At 37.2% G+C, this 17,740-nt stretch overlaps 1 protein-coding gene across 2 annotated transcripts in view; it reads right to left on the minus strand.

The window, feature by feature from the left end:
- kitlg (KIT ligand) overlaps window positions 1-12,712 on the minus strand; it is a 38,502-nt gene extending 25,790 nt beyond the window's left edge. The window contains exon 1 of one of the 2 annotated variants that reach the window (XM_012959174.3): window positions 12,496-12,712. In XM_012959174.3, the coding sequence (XP_012814628.1) occupies window positions 12,496-12,510 (15 nt within the window). In that variant the 5' untranslated portion in view covers window positions 12,511-12,712. The remainder of the gene's footprint in view (window positions 1-12,495) is intronic. The other variant, NM_001045596.1, reaches the window with a different exon arrangement.
- Window positions 12,713-17,740: the final 5,028 nt, after the last annotated feature.

Raw genomic sequence — 17,740 nt, forward strand, 5'->3', positions numbered from 1 at the left:
AGTCCCAAATGTTGGTCTCCTGCAACACCCAAGGAACAATGCTTGTCAGCAAGCTGCTATATAAATGGCTTCTCATGGGAGCAGGTTTGTGAAGCAACAAACTTCTATTCTAAAGGCTCCCTTAAATGGTAGAGGTATATCTGGACCTCAAATTTAGTTAAATCAAATGTATACCATAAAACCCTTTTGGTTTAGACCAAGTGTGGGTCCCTATGCTCCTTTATCTCTTAAAGGGATTCTGTCATGATTTTTATGGTGTATTTTTTATTTCTAAATTACACTGTTTATATATCAAATAATTCACCTACCATTTAAATTTTTATTCTTAAATCAACAATTTTTTTGCAATATTGGTGTGTAGGCAGCCATTGCATTGAGTCTGAGCTACAGCTACACATTAGAACTGCTTGCAGGTACCCTATTGTTTCTCCTACTCCCATGTAACTAGAGGAGTCCCAAGCCAGACTTGGATTTCTTACTATTAAGCGCTATTTTGATATCTACTGGTAACTGCTATCTTGCTCCCTTCTCATTGTTCTGCTGATCGTCTGCTGCTGGAAGGTGAGGAGGTTCACTCCAACTTGCAGCTCGGCAGTGAAGTGTGACTGAAGTTTATCAGAGCACAGGTAACATGGCTGTGGCACCTTGGGAAATGAAGAATATGGCTAGCCCCATGTGAAATTTCGGAATGAAATTTGTACTTTAGAAAAAAGGATTTCAGTGCAAGATTCTGCTGGAGAAGCTCTATTAACTGATGCGTTTTGAAAAATATTGTTTTACGATTTCAGTATTCCTTTAACATGGGTAACATAAACATTGTTATTGTGTGTGTAAATATATTTTAGTTAATGAGTAAACTTGCATTTATTGTTGTTTGAACAATGGTGTTGTAAAAATGTACAGCAGTGTGTATGCAGTAGTTCCATAAAACTAAAGATATACATATCTAAAGGCAAATGTATCTGCCTCACAGGTTGGCATTCCTTTTCTGTTCTTGCCTTATCTGCTTTCCTTCCCCTTTTTATCAAAGGCCTGGCGCACAAATGATTTACTACTATTGCAGCAGAAAATAGCTGAGATTTCATAGCTACACTTCCTTGGTGACCTTGCATCTGATTTATTGTCTGGTGTAAAGTAAACAGGACAAAATATGCAACACTGATACCTGCTGAAGATTCAGCTATTTGGCTCTAGTAATAGCAGCACTTTTAGTCATTAGCTGTCGGAAAAATAGACATTTTGGATGCTGCTTTGGTCATTGCCTTTGTAGCTTTACAAAGTGTAAAAGATTAATATATTTTTAATTTGCTTTATTCTAAGCCAAACATTAAATATTGTAGCAATTCCTGTTTTCCAAAGTATCTTTAAGGCAAAGTATAGACTGCTATAGCAGTGAGCATTATAAGGAAATAAGGGCAGAGTCTCATTCAAATGGAAACCATTATAATGCATCTTGTTTCGTTCATTTGTAGGCCCCCCAATGAAACCCTGGAACCAATTACTTATTTTGCTTGTACTGTGACCTGGATTCACTTTTTATTCAATTCTCATATGAGAACAATTCATTTTCCACGGTTTTCTTATTTCTAAAATTAAATATAACATAGTTGGATCATATGTTAAAATGCTTCTAGCAAGACATCAGACTGAGAATTCTCCAGCTGGTTCTTCAGCTGTTGTGAACTACAGTTCCCAAAATCCTATGCAAAAGCTGAGAACGGCTGTTCACAACAGCATGTTATGTGTTAGTCTGTAATTAAAACATACATGTTCCTACTGTGTCCACTTAGGGGTAAAGTATAGATTGGCCCTTGGGTGGTAGTCTCCAGTGACAATCAGCAGTCTCCAAATAGGTTTGTACAGACTGAAATCTAGAGGCATTCTAGTAACTTCCTATGTCTCATAGTAGGTGGAGTAGGTGGATTCCCTTACAACCCCTTTGTGATACAGTTATTGGTATGAACAAGCACACCGTTTTCAATTTGACCATTGGCCTAGAGGTCAATTGATCAGCCTTTGATGTGGAATATTATGCTTGAGATCCTGCTTCCATTCCCTGTGGCAACTACTTGTGACCCTGGACGAGTCACTCAGTCTCCTGGGGTCCCAGCATACTTAGTGCAACTGTAATGGCTGCCTTGCTTGCTGTAAAGTTCTTTGAGTCCCATGGGAGAAAAAAACTATATTAATGATTTTCATTTCCCCTTTTCCTTTATCGATATGCCTTGCCAAACATTACAAAATTTGAATTCCAATGGAACTGGCCAATATGTGGCCTTGAGTGGCTTATTTAATACCTGAACTGGTTGACCAAGGCATTTAACCCAGGCTACTCCATTCCAATAATGTTAAATATTATATTTTGTTATATTTAAATTTCTGGTCTTTTTTTTTTTTTTTTTAAAAAGAAGTAACTTTGTATTATTCATGAAAGGCACAGTAGATTAAATTTCTGGGGCATAACAGCTTAATTTGGCAATCTGTCAAGATTTTGAATGTTCCAGAAAACTCGGTTACCGTTGGGTGCTGGGAGCTGCTTTTTCAACAGCTGTAGGACTGCAGGTTTAGCATAATTTGTGAGGGCTCTATGCAGACAAGCAAACCAACACATGCAAGAATGTGTGCTTCAAGTCTTGTACATGCATTTGTTTTTCTCCTTCTCTAGGTTAGCAAAGGGGAAAGAACATTTAATTGTCAGTGAAAGGCAGTGGGTTGACAGGGTAATGAAAAGAATGTTTGTGAAACAGGTAAATATTGCTTTGGGGCTATTTTAGAATGAAAGTCCAATGCACATATTTAGACTCATTGTTTTGTTCAGATATATGCAAACAGCAAGATAGCAGCTGTCTAAGGGTCAATACCAGGAGAACTGAGCATTGTTTTACTTCTAGCTTTATAGTGCAGCAAATACAAGATGTTTTTTCAGACCAGCCAGAACTAACATCCCAGAAAGAACACTAGAATTCTTGTTGATGTTATTTTGCCTTAAAAGTATTTTTTTTCTGTTGCACATACTAATTCTGTTAACGAAATGTTGTTAGCACAAAATCTCATTAAATATAATTTCCAAACCAAAATACAAGATCATTTTTAATACTCAAGATGATTTGCAGTGTTTGGGTAGCCTTTAACATGGATAATGGCAAAACTTACAGAAAATATAAACATATTGGAGAAATGTAAAGGTAAACTGTCACCTGTGAAAACCCTGTGGTGCTTGTTTCTGAGATATAACCGTAGCATTGCCAATGGAAGCAGGCATGGTGGAGGCCTGCAGAGATGCCCCAGGCGTTCCCAGAACATCATTGCTGAAACTATAGTTTACCTCACTGTGACTATTTAAAACATGCCAAACCCTTCTATGACTAACCAGCGTGGGGTCAACAACTTAAAACTCTGCATGAACTTTCTGCATCTTTAAAGCAAAAGCAGCGCTGAAGGACATTCTCTACTTCTCATTTTGTAAAAACAAAAACAAGCATTTCAATTAATGTGTTGAAAAAAAGTCTAGATTTTTGGGGCGTTATTTTTTAAGGGCAATAATAATACAATTTTACAAATTCTATCAATCACTGTGACTGTATTTGCATATGAAAGTTTTTCCACACACACCTTTGTGTTCATTAAATACAGCACTAACCCACCGCCCAAAAAAACCCCACTGAAACCAGCTATTCAGTTGAAGAAAATAAAACCTGGGAGTTGTGTTATGGCTCCTACTTTTCAGTAATGGGAGTTGCTTTTTCCTGGAACTGTTTTACACATCTGGAGCACTACAAATAGATGAATAATGCCCCCATTGTTTTTACTCTCTCTATGTTTATATGATATTTATATTGTTACAAAGGGAGTCCTTGGGCCCTTATTACTTGTTATCATTATTAACAAATCAGACATGAAACAAGGAGGTTCTAGTCTAGGTAGATAAGTACACAAGTCAGCAGACATAGTAACAGTGAAAAAGTGTATCTTTCTGATTTATAACTTTTTCTGCTGCTTCATTTTGACTCTAATGATCTTTAAAACATTTTTAACTTACATGGTTCATGATGATGAGTAGCTGTTTTAATCCTACAAAAGACATTAGTGGTTTCTTGCTTTCCAATAAATTGTTTCCTAGATTTGCATGGTCTCTGCTTCATAGCCACCAACTACGCACACAAATAAAAATTGTATCATCTTTGTCGTCCAAAAGCAATGCTGAAGCCTACATAAAATGATTTTAATGGAATCCCATCTCTCTCCATAACCCTGGATTTTAACCTGCCCAGTCAAAGTCCAGTTCCCAGAAAATAATTTATTGAGTTTCCCTTTTTCATTAATTAGATAAGTAAATTTTTCCTCCTTATTGATAACATTTGACCCTGACATTTGGGAACCTTTCTAATTTCTTCCAGACCCATCTGTTTTGTTCCTTGTCACACTATGCCTTTGATATCACAGAAGCTTTCCATACATTCTCCAAGTAAATGCTAAATCTTCAAACAATATGCTGTCTTTAGTATGGATATTCCAGCTTGATGACCAAGGGGGAAAGATCAATATCTTATGGCTACTTACAGATCCTCTTGGGAAAATAACAATAAAGTACCACACCCAAGTGAAAACAAATACTTCACCTTAATCAAAGGAATAGCTTTGCTCCAGAGGGATTATAGTAGCATCAACACTAAACAATACAGTCTTGTGAAACTGGACTATCTGGGATAAACAATTAGCAGCTATTTATAATATGAGCAGTTAGAATCGTAAGGCAGCATTATTTAACTTACACTTATTTACTTTTCAATGAGAAGCCATTTCTGATGCCTAAGCAGATCAGACGGAGTAACAGATGCTGCAATGGATGGCTAGCAGAGCCTGACTGCGAGAGCATGAAATGCAAATGGGAGCTTACTTCTGGCACAATACAGTGTAATATAAACATGGCATCTCTTCATTGTAACCCTTTCACTGCAAGGTTTAGTATTCAGACTTTGATCCTATAAGTTGTGAAAGATCCCAAATCAGTAGGCATATGGAGCATTGCCATAATATTTTATAACAGGTCTTTCTCTATCATGTTTATACAGTTTAAAAAAAACCCTATTCAAATATTTGTCTCAATAATAAATGTAAGTAATATTAAATAAAAACTTTAATTATAAATAAATGTATGCATTATTTAGTTATGCTTGTTAAGATTAAGAACATTAAATACATAGCAATACAGCCAAAAGCATCTCTTAAGGCTTCAGATGTTTCCATATATTAGCAACAGACCCTAGATAAAAGAGTTTGAAATATATCATCTGAAATGTTGGCGTGGGAGGCTAAATTGCTGAACTGCCATTTCATCTTTCCCTGTCATTTTTTTCAATACAAACTTGGCATCTACTTCAAAACTGATAAGATCTAAAATGAATAAAATGGGCAGGGCATGTGCACCAAAGTACAGTGCCGGTAACAACAGTAAATATCTGCAAGCCAACAGCAAGTCAGCTTTGTCTCTGCTTAGCTGTAGATGGATCATACAACTCGGGGAGCCACCAAAACACATATAGCAGAAATAATAAAATGTCAGGATTTGGCATGCAGCAGCTGTTTATTCTTTTATGCTACTTTGCTAAAATATATGTATATCTTCTAAGAGTGATTTAATAGTGTTAGTATCCAGAACAGTCCTGTTTATGACTATTTTCATGATCTGATTATGCTTAAAAGCACTTAATATGTAACATAGGCTGCAAAAAAAGTCATTAGCACAATACCGAGGCTTCAGTCATGCGTAAATCCATAGTTAAATCCCTGTTAATGAATGAAATTTACAGCTAATTAGGGTCAAATAAATCTTTTTTATTGAACTTTTACGGTTTTCCACCTAAGTGGAAAAACAAATCAATTTAACTTAATTTGTTCAGTATATCTTAATATTTATTTTCCCCTGAGATGTACTAAATTCAGATATTAAGAGGTGAAAGTATCAGCTAACTTCTGTGAGGGTGTTACCTGTACAGCCTACAACCTAACCAAGACCTGTTTATTACCTCCCACAGCTCTCCTATTGTTTTATAGCCCTGTATTAACTAGCTAGAAGGAGGTATGACCGAGCAGCACAAAGCAGCATACGTGGTGATCATGGGGCTATCCCTCTCACAATCAAGCTGATGGATGTGTACCTATAAGGACACACATACAACATCACCACCATTTAAACTGAAACTTGTAATTATTCTTCAATACAATTAGGAACATTTTTAGGAGCACTATGTTCTTTATATGCAGTTATCTCTGAAATGTATCAACTGTCTGAATATTGATTTTTTTAGCACCCAGTAAACATTAACGTATGCACTAAGCGTAAATACCCCAAAAGCAGCACTGTGTCAGTCTTGACCACTCATAGACAGTTACTCTGGAGTCAGAAACTTTGTGAGTGCAAGTGCTTTGGAAGTTTAAACATTTGAATGATTGCATACATTTACACAGGTTTCTAGAGACTTTAGTGTATTTGGCCAGCTTTAGACCTTGAGAATATATGGATGATGCCCAAGTCTATAACTATAAAATAAGGATGTTCAAGTTGGAATTCAGTGGAAGCCAATTTGTGGAATATACCTTGGATCCATAATAAAACTACATATCTATTATATATTTGATATATATACTTTGGTAATCTAAGTTTAAAGGCTGCCATAATTTATTTATGGATCGCATTACATAAAACCATGGATTCCATCAGAGTGGCGCTTATTTAGTAGATGTCTGAGTTCATGCTCCTTTATAGCTTTAAATCCAACACAGACTTTTGTGATTTGCCGACACTCTTCTAGACCTCACCACTTTTCCAATTAGAAAAAGATCTAAAAAAAGCAGCCCCACTACATAAGTAGTCTCTCTCCCAGAAAATCACAAAGGTCAGCGCACTCTAACACGGGGCAAATTGCCAGAAACCAGTCTCAAAGAGACTTAAAAGTTAGGTCAACAAGTGACTTGACAAAAGCTCGGAAATGTTATATGGGGTTTGACTAAGAGCCTACTTAAGGGTAATTTTGAAACTCAATTCAGAACATGTGCATCTTTTTTTCTGGCAATTAGTGTTGGTGGATTCATTTAAACTGCTTTGCACTGGGAAGCAGGTGTAGCTTTGGAGCAGCATCTGTGTAGACTGATAAATAGCAGGTCTGCCTATAAGCATGATGAAGGTAAGTGAGAGCACCTCATTGGCAAAACAGACATAGAACAACGTCTACATTTTTATTCATACCATTCCTCTCAATACATTACATTATTTTAAATAACATGTTTCATATTATTTCCATACATTTAGGCATAACTGCCCAAAGGAATCATGTGCAAAATAGAGCAGCCAGAATAACAGTACGGTGTTGCACAGTAGGCCCATCAAAGCAAAATGTTTCACTGTACAGCACAAGCAGGAGCTGTCACTACCTAGTAACATTTCATCCTGTCTGCAATAAATTATCTTGTCTGGGGGAACAACCTGCCTCTGGATTTCCAAAGGCAATGAACATTTTGTCAAAATGAATCATCATGTAATCTTGCATAAAGAAATACTTCATAACCACCCAGCTGTTCCAAACACACATTTTACATCACTTTCAAGCACAGCTCTCTATTTCAAACAAACTGATGATTCAGGTGAGTTTGCAGTAAATCAACCAATTCCCAAAAGGGTTGTAGATTCACCCTCAAAAATCAACCTTTTGTGGCAGAAACAATAGTTTTTCCCAACAGGAAGAGCTAAGCACAAAGTATCTATGGTTTCAAACTAAGCATTAAATGTGCTCAGCAGTCAAACAAGTAGGACGTAGGAATATAAACCAATAGGAAAGAATTATGACTCTTCATGTCCCACAAGCTTAGGGTTTTTGCATTGCACAGGCTAGTCTTTTACTAATCTTGGAAATGGTATAGAGGATACCTGTGTTAAAATGTGACAGTAAGACTAAACATTTTAGGTACAGAATGTATGCTAAACACATATCTATGCACGGCAAAGGTCATGTTTGTGAGTCTTAGCTTGACAGCTGCAAGAAGGCCCAAACCTTGCTGATGGAAAAAAGTCCTTAGTTCTTCGAAAGATGAAGTGCTTACAGTTTACAGTTTATAAATTATCTCTATTTTGGTAACCAAATCTGACAAATGATGGCAACCTGTGTAATGTCAAGCCAACTATGTGAGTTTAAACATATTCTTGTTGCATAATTACTGACATAGGTGGATTCATAAGTACTTCATCCAGAATTAGGCAAATTTATTAAAATACTCCAGTGTATACATTATATACAGTATATGCTTATAAAGTATGTAAAAGTCTATCTCTCTATCTTCTATTATCATATACAGCAAACATATATAGTAATAGATTCTCAGTACACATTTTTGTTTTTATATGTACAGCATTTAACATTATTATTTATTGTTAACATATTGCATAAATTAATCTTGTCCCAGTCACCCATTTAAAGTGCATGCAGCCATTGAACCACTCGGTAAAATATGGATACAATTAATTAAAACAGCCCCTTTAGTAAATCATAGGAAACATTCCATAATACACAGTAAACCTCATTTACTTTCTAAAGTTACATTTGTAGGTGAAATGTCAGCTTTGATTTAAGAATGATCGGCAGATTAGAATCCCACTGCAATGACCTTGCTGATACGCACATTTGGCCAGTTTCCAATACACCTCATTTATCTTCTAGAAGAATATGAATACGACTTGGGAACTTTGATAACTGTTAATGTTGTTGGCACCCACAAAGCTGGATTTGGTAGTTTAACTCATTCCACACACAAGGTCAACCAACAGATGTGAGGAGAATATATGTGATTGTTAAAGACCGGAGGTGAATTTTACCTCTCACCTCTGACACGTGCCACCTTTGAAGGTTACCCCCATAAAGCGATGAGTTTTGAATGTACTATAAAAAATGGTAATCCTACCCTACTTCAAAGTGATTGCACTGGTTCCCCTGTACAAACATTAGGCAACCATGTGACCAATGACTGGCAGTACTTCTCCTGCGCTTTTATAATCAACGAACCCATTGAACATTTATTTTCAGCCGTTGTAAAAATTCCAAAAAGTGCAGGCTTACATATATGGCAGTGGATTCGATCTTATCATTCATCAAAAGAAACAATAAATCAAGGTTTTCTATAAACATACAGTAGCCACATCTCATCACATGCTCTTGGGTTTGTTTATTTAAAAAATACCTTAAGCCACAGCATGGTTTTACAGGGGGATCCTTGATATTTTCTTTTTCCTGCTCTTAAAATGCTGCAGTAAACTTAGCTGTCAGATAAGTATTCCAGAGCAAAGCAAGCTAGTATATCAGCAATTAGGCATCCCAGCAGGGATCTTGTATTCTTTGGCAACACTGAGAATAGAAGTACAAAAATGCTGTAGGGAGTCTCAGTGCTACGTTAATACACCTGCTTGTGTGTCAGATATATTCTTTAAACAATTACATGGACCTGCACTATGTTAATAAGCTTATTATGCCAATATATAGAACCAGAAGAGCTTGCAATCTACACGACCGGCACTAGGAGGACACTAGCTGTTAAACCAAATGCAGCTCCATCAGCTTCTCTAGTGGAGGGGGGGGGGATAATGTTAGCTGGTTCTAAAGTTACAAAATCACCTATTGTGAATCTAAAAACTTTAAAATTGATTCTGGTTGATGCAATCAGATCTGCCACCAGAGAAAATGTACAAGCCTGAAATATTTTATCCTCTGAATGGCACTTATTCCTTTTACCACTCTAAGATACATCAAATAAATCTCTGTATTACTCCATGAATTGCAGCTACCTGCCTCCGGCACAGTGACCACTGAGACATCGCAAAAGGGAAGATAAAATGCCTAGGTCAGGGAAGAAAAGACTCAGTCGAGTTCAGTCCGGAACTAGCCAGTGGTATATCACTTTGCACAATCTACAGCAGGCAAAGGCGGGAGAGCCATTAGATTTGCATGTTATAAATATCACATACCTAAGACTTGTTACTTTTCAGTTACTCTTGAAAGCTCACAGACACTCAGGAGCAGGGCCCTTTTTCCATCTTTCTACATATTTTACTGTTAAAAGGACACTAAGAATCCCAATGATGAGAAATTCTTATTAATTGCTAGTGAAATATATGTATATGGCAAAAAGGGACAGCAGGTGTTTAAACAAAACACATATATTGTATGATTTTGTTACATGCACAAAGAGTGTGGTTCATTATTTCCTTCTCTGTCCCTTTCTTCCTTCCTTCAATCAATATATATATATATATATATATATATATATATATATATATATATATATATAATATTTAGTTTATAACATTTTTAACAGAATACAGCAGTAGAACTTTCTGGTTAGAGAACTCATTATATAAAAAGAAATGACATGGCAAAATATACTGGTAAGTACTTTTTCATTAGTAATGACTATTGGTCACTAGAGAGAGCTGTTTCATAGGTGAGACACAGTATAACCCTGGCAGAGAACGCAGTATGGCAACTCTATCCAGTTCAATAACTAAAAATAAAAGCTACCAGATAAGACTTTGCAAACCAATGCTTTGCAGAACATTTACATGAAAATAAAGTGAAAGGGAACTGTATTCATGAATAAGGAATGTTTTCTATTGAACTGTACAGAGTTGCGGAATGCTGCTTTACAGACAACTGACAGTAAAAATAAGGCAGAGACATATTTTTTAGAATCTATGAATTCTATGAATTGTCATTTGTTGAACTTGAGCCCAGTTTGACTTTTGCAGTGTGTGCAATAAGCTGTAAGGACTATAGAAGCTGGGATCACCTTGAGTAAGTCTTATGTTTAGAATCTACTCTGCCCTTGTATTTACAATCTGCTTTGCATATCTCTGGCTACACAATGCAGTTAAGCTCGCAGGTGAATGGATGGGGCAGACTGAATAGCATTTATTGCGTGTGCAGCTCTTTCACAATATAAGATTTACAATGTAAAATTGCCTGCAGCCTATTGCAAGAACAGAAGGAGCCCGGCCAATAAATGTGAATCAACCAAATAAAAAAAATGATATCAAAAGCAAATAACATAAATTCCTTGGAATAAACAAGTCTTCAAAGTTTGTTCACTTGCACAGATTTCCTTTCAAGCAGCAGCATCCTGCACATTCCCAGCTACTTGGCAAATGCAAGCCCACATCACAAACTACAGGGATGTCCATATTGCTGCCCTCCGGCTTTGGCTGAACTGCTGCAGGGCTGAAGCATGAACACTCCTTTTCTAAATATTGCCACAAGGTTAAAGAATATTTTGCCTAGAATTACAGAAATACACGGGGTCTTGCAAAACCAGGAAAATCTGTCAGAAAACAAGAAGCAGATACCTGTGCAAAAAGCTTACAATGAAAAAACTAAAGCAGGAATATAATAGTGCACAAGTGAAGGTGCAATACATCCGTTTAACCAATTAGTCATGAGAATTCAAGAATACAATAAATCAGCTCCTTGTCTAAAGAGCTTGCTATTTATGAGAGAGAGAAGACCAACAAAAAGTAAAGCAGAAAAGAAGCAAGTGCATAACCTAGAGTGTATGGTATCAGCTCAGCAGCAAAACAGGCCGGCAAATTCCTGAAGCAAATGCAAACAGATCCCTGCCCAAAGAGCTTACAATCTATGCATGAGAGGAAATGTACACAACAGACAGGACACACAAACACACTTGCGAGGGTGTGTTGCACATCCTCTGAACGCTGCTGCAAAGTTTCTTTTAGAAATTGGTTATCATTAACTTTACTGTACTACAAAGTGGCTAATAAAAATATACTGTAGCAATCCAGCTGCAGCTGCGCAGACACCATACTGGCTGGTACTAGCCCCTTAGCCAGTGCTAACCTGACTGTCCTGACTTGCAGATAGAAAAGCAGCATTACAATAGGTCAACCCTTGCCCTCTGTGCGTGTTACAGCATGTGAGGGATGCTTTCTGTTACTTCTATTCTCCTAATTGGGTATGTAAGAATGAAAGGGGGCTGTCCACCGACAAAAATGTTTTTTTTTTTTTTCATAATGAAAATAATTCTGTTTCTGACACTTGAAACAATGTAACAGTAGTCAGTTCTCCTCCTTGTCTGTTAATCAGCTGGCTTCTGCTACATTGTTTAAGTAGTCACAACCAGAAAGATCAGACATATACCGCTTACAGTATCAATTGCATGAATGGGTGTTGGAAGTTGGTTAGAACATTTTCTTTTATTGTTTTATTGTGCAAAAATAAAAATAAAAAAATATATATATATTTTTATTTTTTTTTAATTTGGTTGGAAGACCCCATTTACACTCTCAGCTAGCACTCATAAATTGCACGACTAAAGCCAGTGATGAAATGATTAAAGTCCATCAACTTGACTTTCTCTTCTGGCTCTTTCCTATGCCCCATGCAAGGTTCCCATGGAGCAATAATAAATCCTTGCACTTACAAAATATTCCCTCTTACTTACTTTTGTCTTCTTCATAAGGAAAAGATAAAGCAATCCAATTCAGGTAGCTTGTCTATTATCCCCTTAGCTGCTCTGGAGCCCCAGCATATTTCAACTAATCCGTGCATTGGATTCTCTTGTAGAAATAATCACAGAATCACAGGGCTGCTTCTCTGTCAGTGTCCTGGCAAACGTCTCTCCTAGCAGGCAGCTCCTTACTTGTGCACTCTGATCCTCAGCAGAGCTGGTTATATGCGAGGATTCCCTCCTCCTGCACTGGGAAGCCACGCCTGCTCCAGTCTGCTCAGACCTGTTAACACATTAGAATCCCAGGAATCTCATTGTGCACTGAGACTGGGCTATATTGTACAACAAGTGCACTAGCCTTGCTGCAAAGAGGGGCCCGAGGACCCTTCAAAGTAGTGTTGCCTTTATTTTAAAGGAGGCTTAGTATTTGAGAACACACCTTTTTTAAACACCTTTTGCACCTCAAAAAAAAAAAAAAAAGGCAAATGCTAGCTAGATTGCCATTATGTGTCATGTACTACTGTATTGTGATAAGGCAAACCTTGGGGTGCCAGGGACATGTCTTGGGCCCACTGGGATTTTCTTCATCAATCAGAAGGTACAGTTTGAGGTTAAACCTTTCTGGAAATAAGATTTTTATTATAGGCACAAAACGTGCAATATTTAGTAAAGCACCCCCCCCCCCTTAATGCAATTAGGTGCATTAATACAGGTATAGGATTTCTTATCCAGAATACTTGAGACCTGGGGTTTTCCACATAAGGGGTTCATCCATAATTAACCATTCCTTAAAGCAACTAAAACATTTCAACACTAAATAAATCCAATTGGATTGTTTTGACACCAATATGGATTTAAGCAGCTTAGTTAGAATCAAGTACAGGTATGGGATCTACTATTCTGAAACCCCTTATCCAGAAAGTTCCGACTTACAGGTAGCCATCTGCCATAGACTCCATTTTAATTAAATGATTAAAATTTTAAAAAATAATTTCCTTTTTCTTTGTAATTATAATAATAAAACGGTGCCTTGTACTTGATCCCAACTAAGATATAATGAATCCTGAGGCAGTACAATCCTATTGGGTTTATTTAATATTTAATGTTTTAGCAGATATAAAGTATGATGATTCAAATTCTAGATAACAGGTCCCATACTTCAAGGTATAGATTTGGGACCTGTTATCCAGAATGCTTGGGACCTGGGGTTTTCTGGATAAGGGGTCTTTCTGTAATTTGGATCTCCATAACTTAAGTCTGCTAAAAATCATTTAAATATTGAATAAACACAATAGGATTTTTTTGCCTCCAATAAGGAATAATTATATCTTAGTTGGGATCAAGTACAAGGTACTGTTTTATTATTACAGAGAAAAGGGAAATCATTTTTAAAACTTAGAATTATTTGCTTATAATGGAGTCTATGGGAGATGGTCTTCCTGTAATTCGGAACTTTCTGGATAATGAGTTTCCGGATAAGGGATCCCATACCTGTACTGTTTTTTTGATAAAAGAAAACATATAATAAAAGATTTAAAATTGACTTAAGATTTTAGAGCTTTCTGTATTATAGGTTTTCAGATTATAGGTCACACTCAGATTGTAAGCTCTACGGGGCAGGGACCTCCTTCCTACTGTGTCTCATACCACATGGCACTTATACATATATGTATTTATTGTATTTATTTATTATATCACTTGTCCTCCCTGTGTGTAATTTTGTATTCTGTAAGACTGTACAGAGCTGCGTACCCTTGTGGCGCTTTATAAATAAAGTTATACATACATACATACATACATACCTGCATATCATTGTATTCTCCTATTTATTCCGAATTGTGTTTAAGCTGTTACATTGCATGGAAGCATTACCAGGACATTAATGACTGCTCTGTATATAATGTATTGCTACATACTGTATTTGTTGCACTAACTTTATGGCCTTGCGTTAAATCCAAGATCTAAAGCAAACTGTTGCCACATGCTGTCTACATTCCCTTTGCTTGCTCATATATATGCTGCTATAAATCTGTTATATAACTTACAGAACGGAGAAAAGTTTTTTTAAGTATACTTAAAATCCATGACTTGAATCAATGATTTAGCTTGACACTCAGTCAATGTTGATCCTGCCATGACTATAGAGACACTTCCAGTTATGGCTTCCCGTATGAGCCTAGGCACCCTACTTATTGAGATCCTGCTTTCATGCAAATAAGCACATGTGCTCAGTCCCCAGTGGGACTTTATATTTTTCCGCTTTTTTTTCTTTTAAATCCCCACTCTGTGACACTGAATATTCTTGTCACTGGCACATTCCTCTAATACTGAGGGGACACTTTATTCAAACCAACCTAAGAATGAATGAGGCTAAATATATTAGGGACTGTAGCAAACAGGACAAGCAACTTCTGTAATTTTTGTGGCTAGGATCTAGGTGTAATTACAGAGGCACTAGAGACTCATTTCTATAGCACAATTACAAGATAAGGAGTTTCCTTGCCAATACTACAGTTTTTGAGACCCTGAAGACATGTTTGTAACAAAGCAATCTGCTCATAAATTAGAGGCTAAAATGGCCTGCTTTACTGAGGCAACAGTATTAACTGCCTGTGTTCGTAGAACTTGCTTGTGTAGGCCCTAAAGCAAATCTTTTGGCAGATAACCACTCACCACCTTGTTAAAAATTCTCTGTAACTACTAGAAATTCATTTTATAGCAAACTCCAAAATAATCTGATAAGAAAGGAACAGAACTAGCTACTAAATGTGTTTTTTCTTTTAGTTATCCCTGAGGCAGAGGTGCTATCTGTGAAGATATGGCCTAATACTTACCACAGTATGCAGCCAGCCTTTGAGAGGTGAGTGCTAGAAATCCACACCAATAAATATTCATATCCATTCCTAAAGTGGGCAATATCAGGCTAATTCAAATTACAACTATGGGGATAGGAGCAGTCAGGGCGGTCCACATCAATGAGCCAATGAGGTCCCTGAGCCGACTAAAAATTAAACCTGCCCAATCGACACCTGGCCGATTTTCAGTGAGATATAGGTTGTGTAGGGCTGATGGAGGGACCCATACATGGACAGATAAGCTGCCAAATTGGTCTATAGAACTTGAATTGGCAGCTTAAATCTGCCTGTGTATGGCCCTTTTTAGGCTTCATCAAAGGGATGTCTCAGACAATCTCATAAGGATGGGTTGTTGCACTGTGAATCGTATTGTTCATAGTTTTAGTGCAAACACTGTCAAGAGGAACTAACAGGAACTCATATCCCTCTAATGCTTGTGTAACTTGCTTCACTTGAGACATTTTTTTTACCCTTTAGCTAATTACAGCTGTAGAAGTGACCTGTAGGACAATACCTGTCCCATTATAACAGCTATTTTTCCATTGGGTGCACTTTGAAGTGAATAGGTCTAGAACCAGCTTGTAGCAGAATATTCTATCTTTTCACCAGTCTAAACAAACTTGCAAGTAATCAGAGCATTCAAAGATTTACAATCCAAATGACAGCAGAGACAATTTCTAGTTTAACCAGGAATAGCAAAAATTGATGAAAACATTAATATAATAACCACCACCTTTATTTGTGCTGCTGATAAAACATGGGCTTTGGAGGTGAAATCCATTAGGATCCATAGAAATCCATAGGATCCATGTTAGGATCCATTAGGATTTAGCAGACCTGTTGTTACAATGTTTTCATCTGCTGTAATAGAAATGTTCTGTACATTTCTGTGTGTGTATGTGTACTAAATGAAAATACACCCCATTACTGAGACTTTTTAAGTGGGAGGCAGTAACAGATTCAGATGAACACAGCAGGTAAAGATTTAAAGCAAAATATCACCATTGGCGAACATTGTCGTGTAACCACCACTACATTTCACCGTGAAAGAATATGTCAAAAACACACCTATAGACCCCAATGTATTTTGAAGCAAAATAGGTCACTGAAAAATCACCCACTGACTTCAATATGTTTTGTAAATTTTTTTTGCTGTTTTGCACAGGACAGATTTGCCCATCACTAATCCTGACCTGAGACTCATTTTTTATTTTGGTTAGCAACTTTGCTGCTCTTGACTATGTCATGGTAGCATACAAGGTCCCAAGGGACCCCATGCAGTATCCAAATAACTAATCTGCAGACTAAATGGACAGATACTATACAATGGGCCATATGCAGTATGGCTGCCTTTATGTTGTTCCACTTATTCAAGCTGATAGCGCAAACGATTAGAAACAACTAACATTGAGTATGGGCAGATTAAATATTCAAACCTCTCCTATTGACAAATTAGCCATTATCCAAAGTACAGCACCTAATTTATATTTGGCACTACTCCCTCCACCCTTCTCTTCTCCAGTCTGATTGGCTTGTATGCCTAGACTGTTGTGCATGTGCTAATTAAAGAGGGCTAATCTGGTGGCAGGCTGAAGGCTATCAACATTTTTCAGAAAAAAGCATTTTCTCTATATAGGCATCTAATGGCTGCCCCCTCATCCTGTTAAACTGCATTCCTAGGCACAAGCCCTTGGATGCTCTTAAAAATGTTGCCAAAGTATATAGATATCGGATCCTCTGTTCACTAACTGAAAATCATACAGATTATATCACTGTGTATAGACGGCTTTATAGGATGCTTTCATTTCTGTGTTTCTCTCATGGAGAACTGTTACCAGGGTTGGGACTGGGTAAAGGCAGAGTAGGCATGGCATTACAGGGGTGGCAGTTTGAAAAACAAACAAAACATTACATAATTGATATCCTCAAATATCTGCCCTGGGTATACTGTGGTTAAAATTATTTGAATAGGAGATTGGAGCAGCCCATGGATGAATAAGAGGGGGCATTGGGATGGTGAGTGAGGGTTGGAGTGAGTGGCAGACAAGCTGACGTGGGCAGGGCAAGAAGTCCAAGCCTTGGGGGCCAGTGCCTCTTGGCACTTGAGACATTTCTTTTTACCCTTTAGCTAATTCCAGCTGTAGAAGTGACCTGTAGGACAATACCTGTCCCATTATAACAGCTATTTTTTCCATTGGGTGCACCTTGAAGCAAATCAGTCTAGAACCAGCTTGTAGCAGAATATTCTATCTTTTCACTGGTCTAAACCAACTTGCAGGTAATCAGAGCATTCAAAGATTTACAATCCAAATGACAGCAGAGACAATTTCTAGTTTAACCAGGAATAGCAAAAATTGATGAAAACATTAATATAATAACCACCA

The sequence above is a fragment of the Xenopus tropicalis genome, chromosome 3 (assembly GCF_000004195.4).
Source record: "Xenopus tropicalis strain Nigerian chromosome 3, UCB_Xtro_10.0, whole genome shotgun sequence".
NCBI lineage: Eukaryota > Metazoa > Chordata > Amphibia > Anura > Pipidae > Xenopus > Xenopus tropicalis.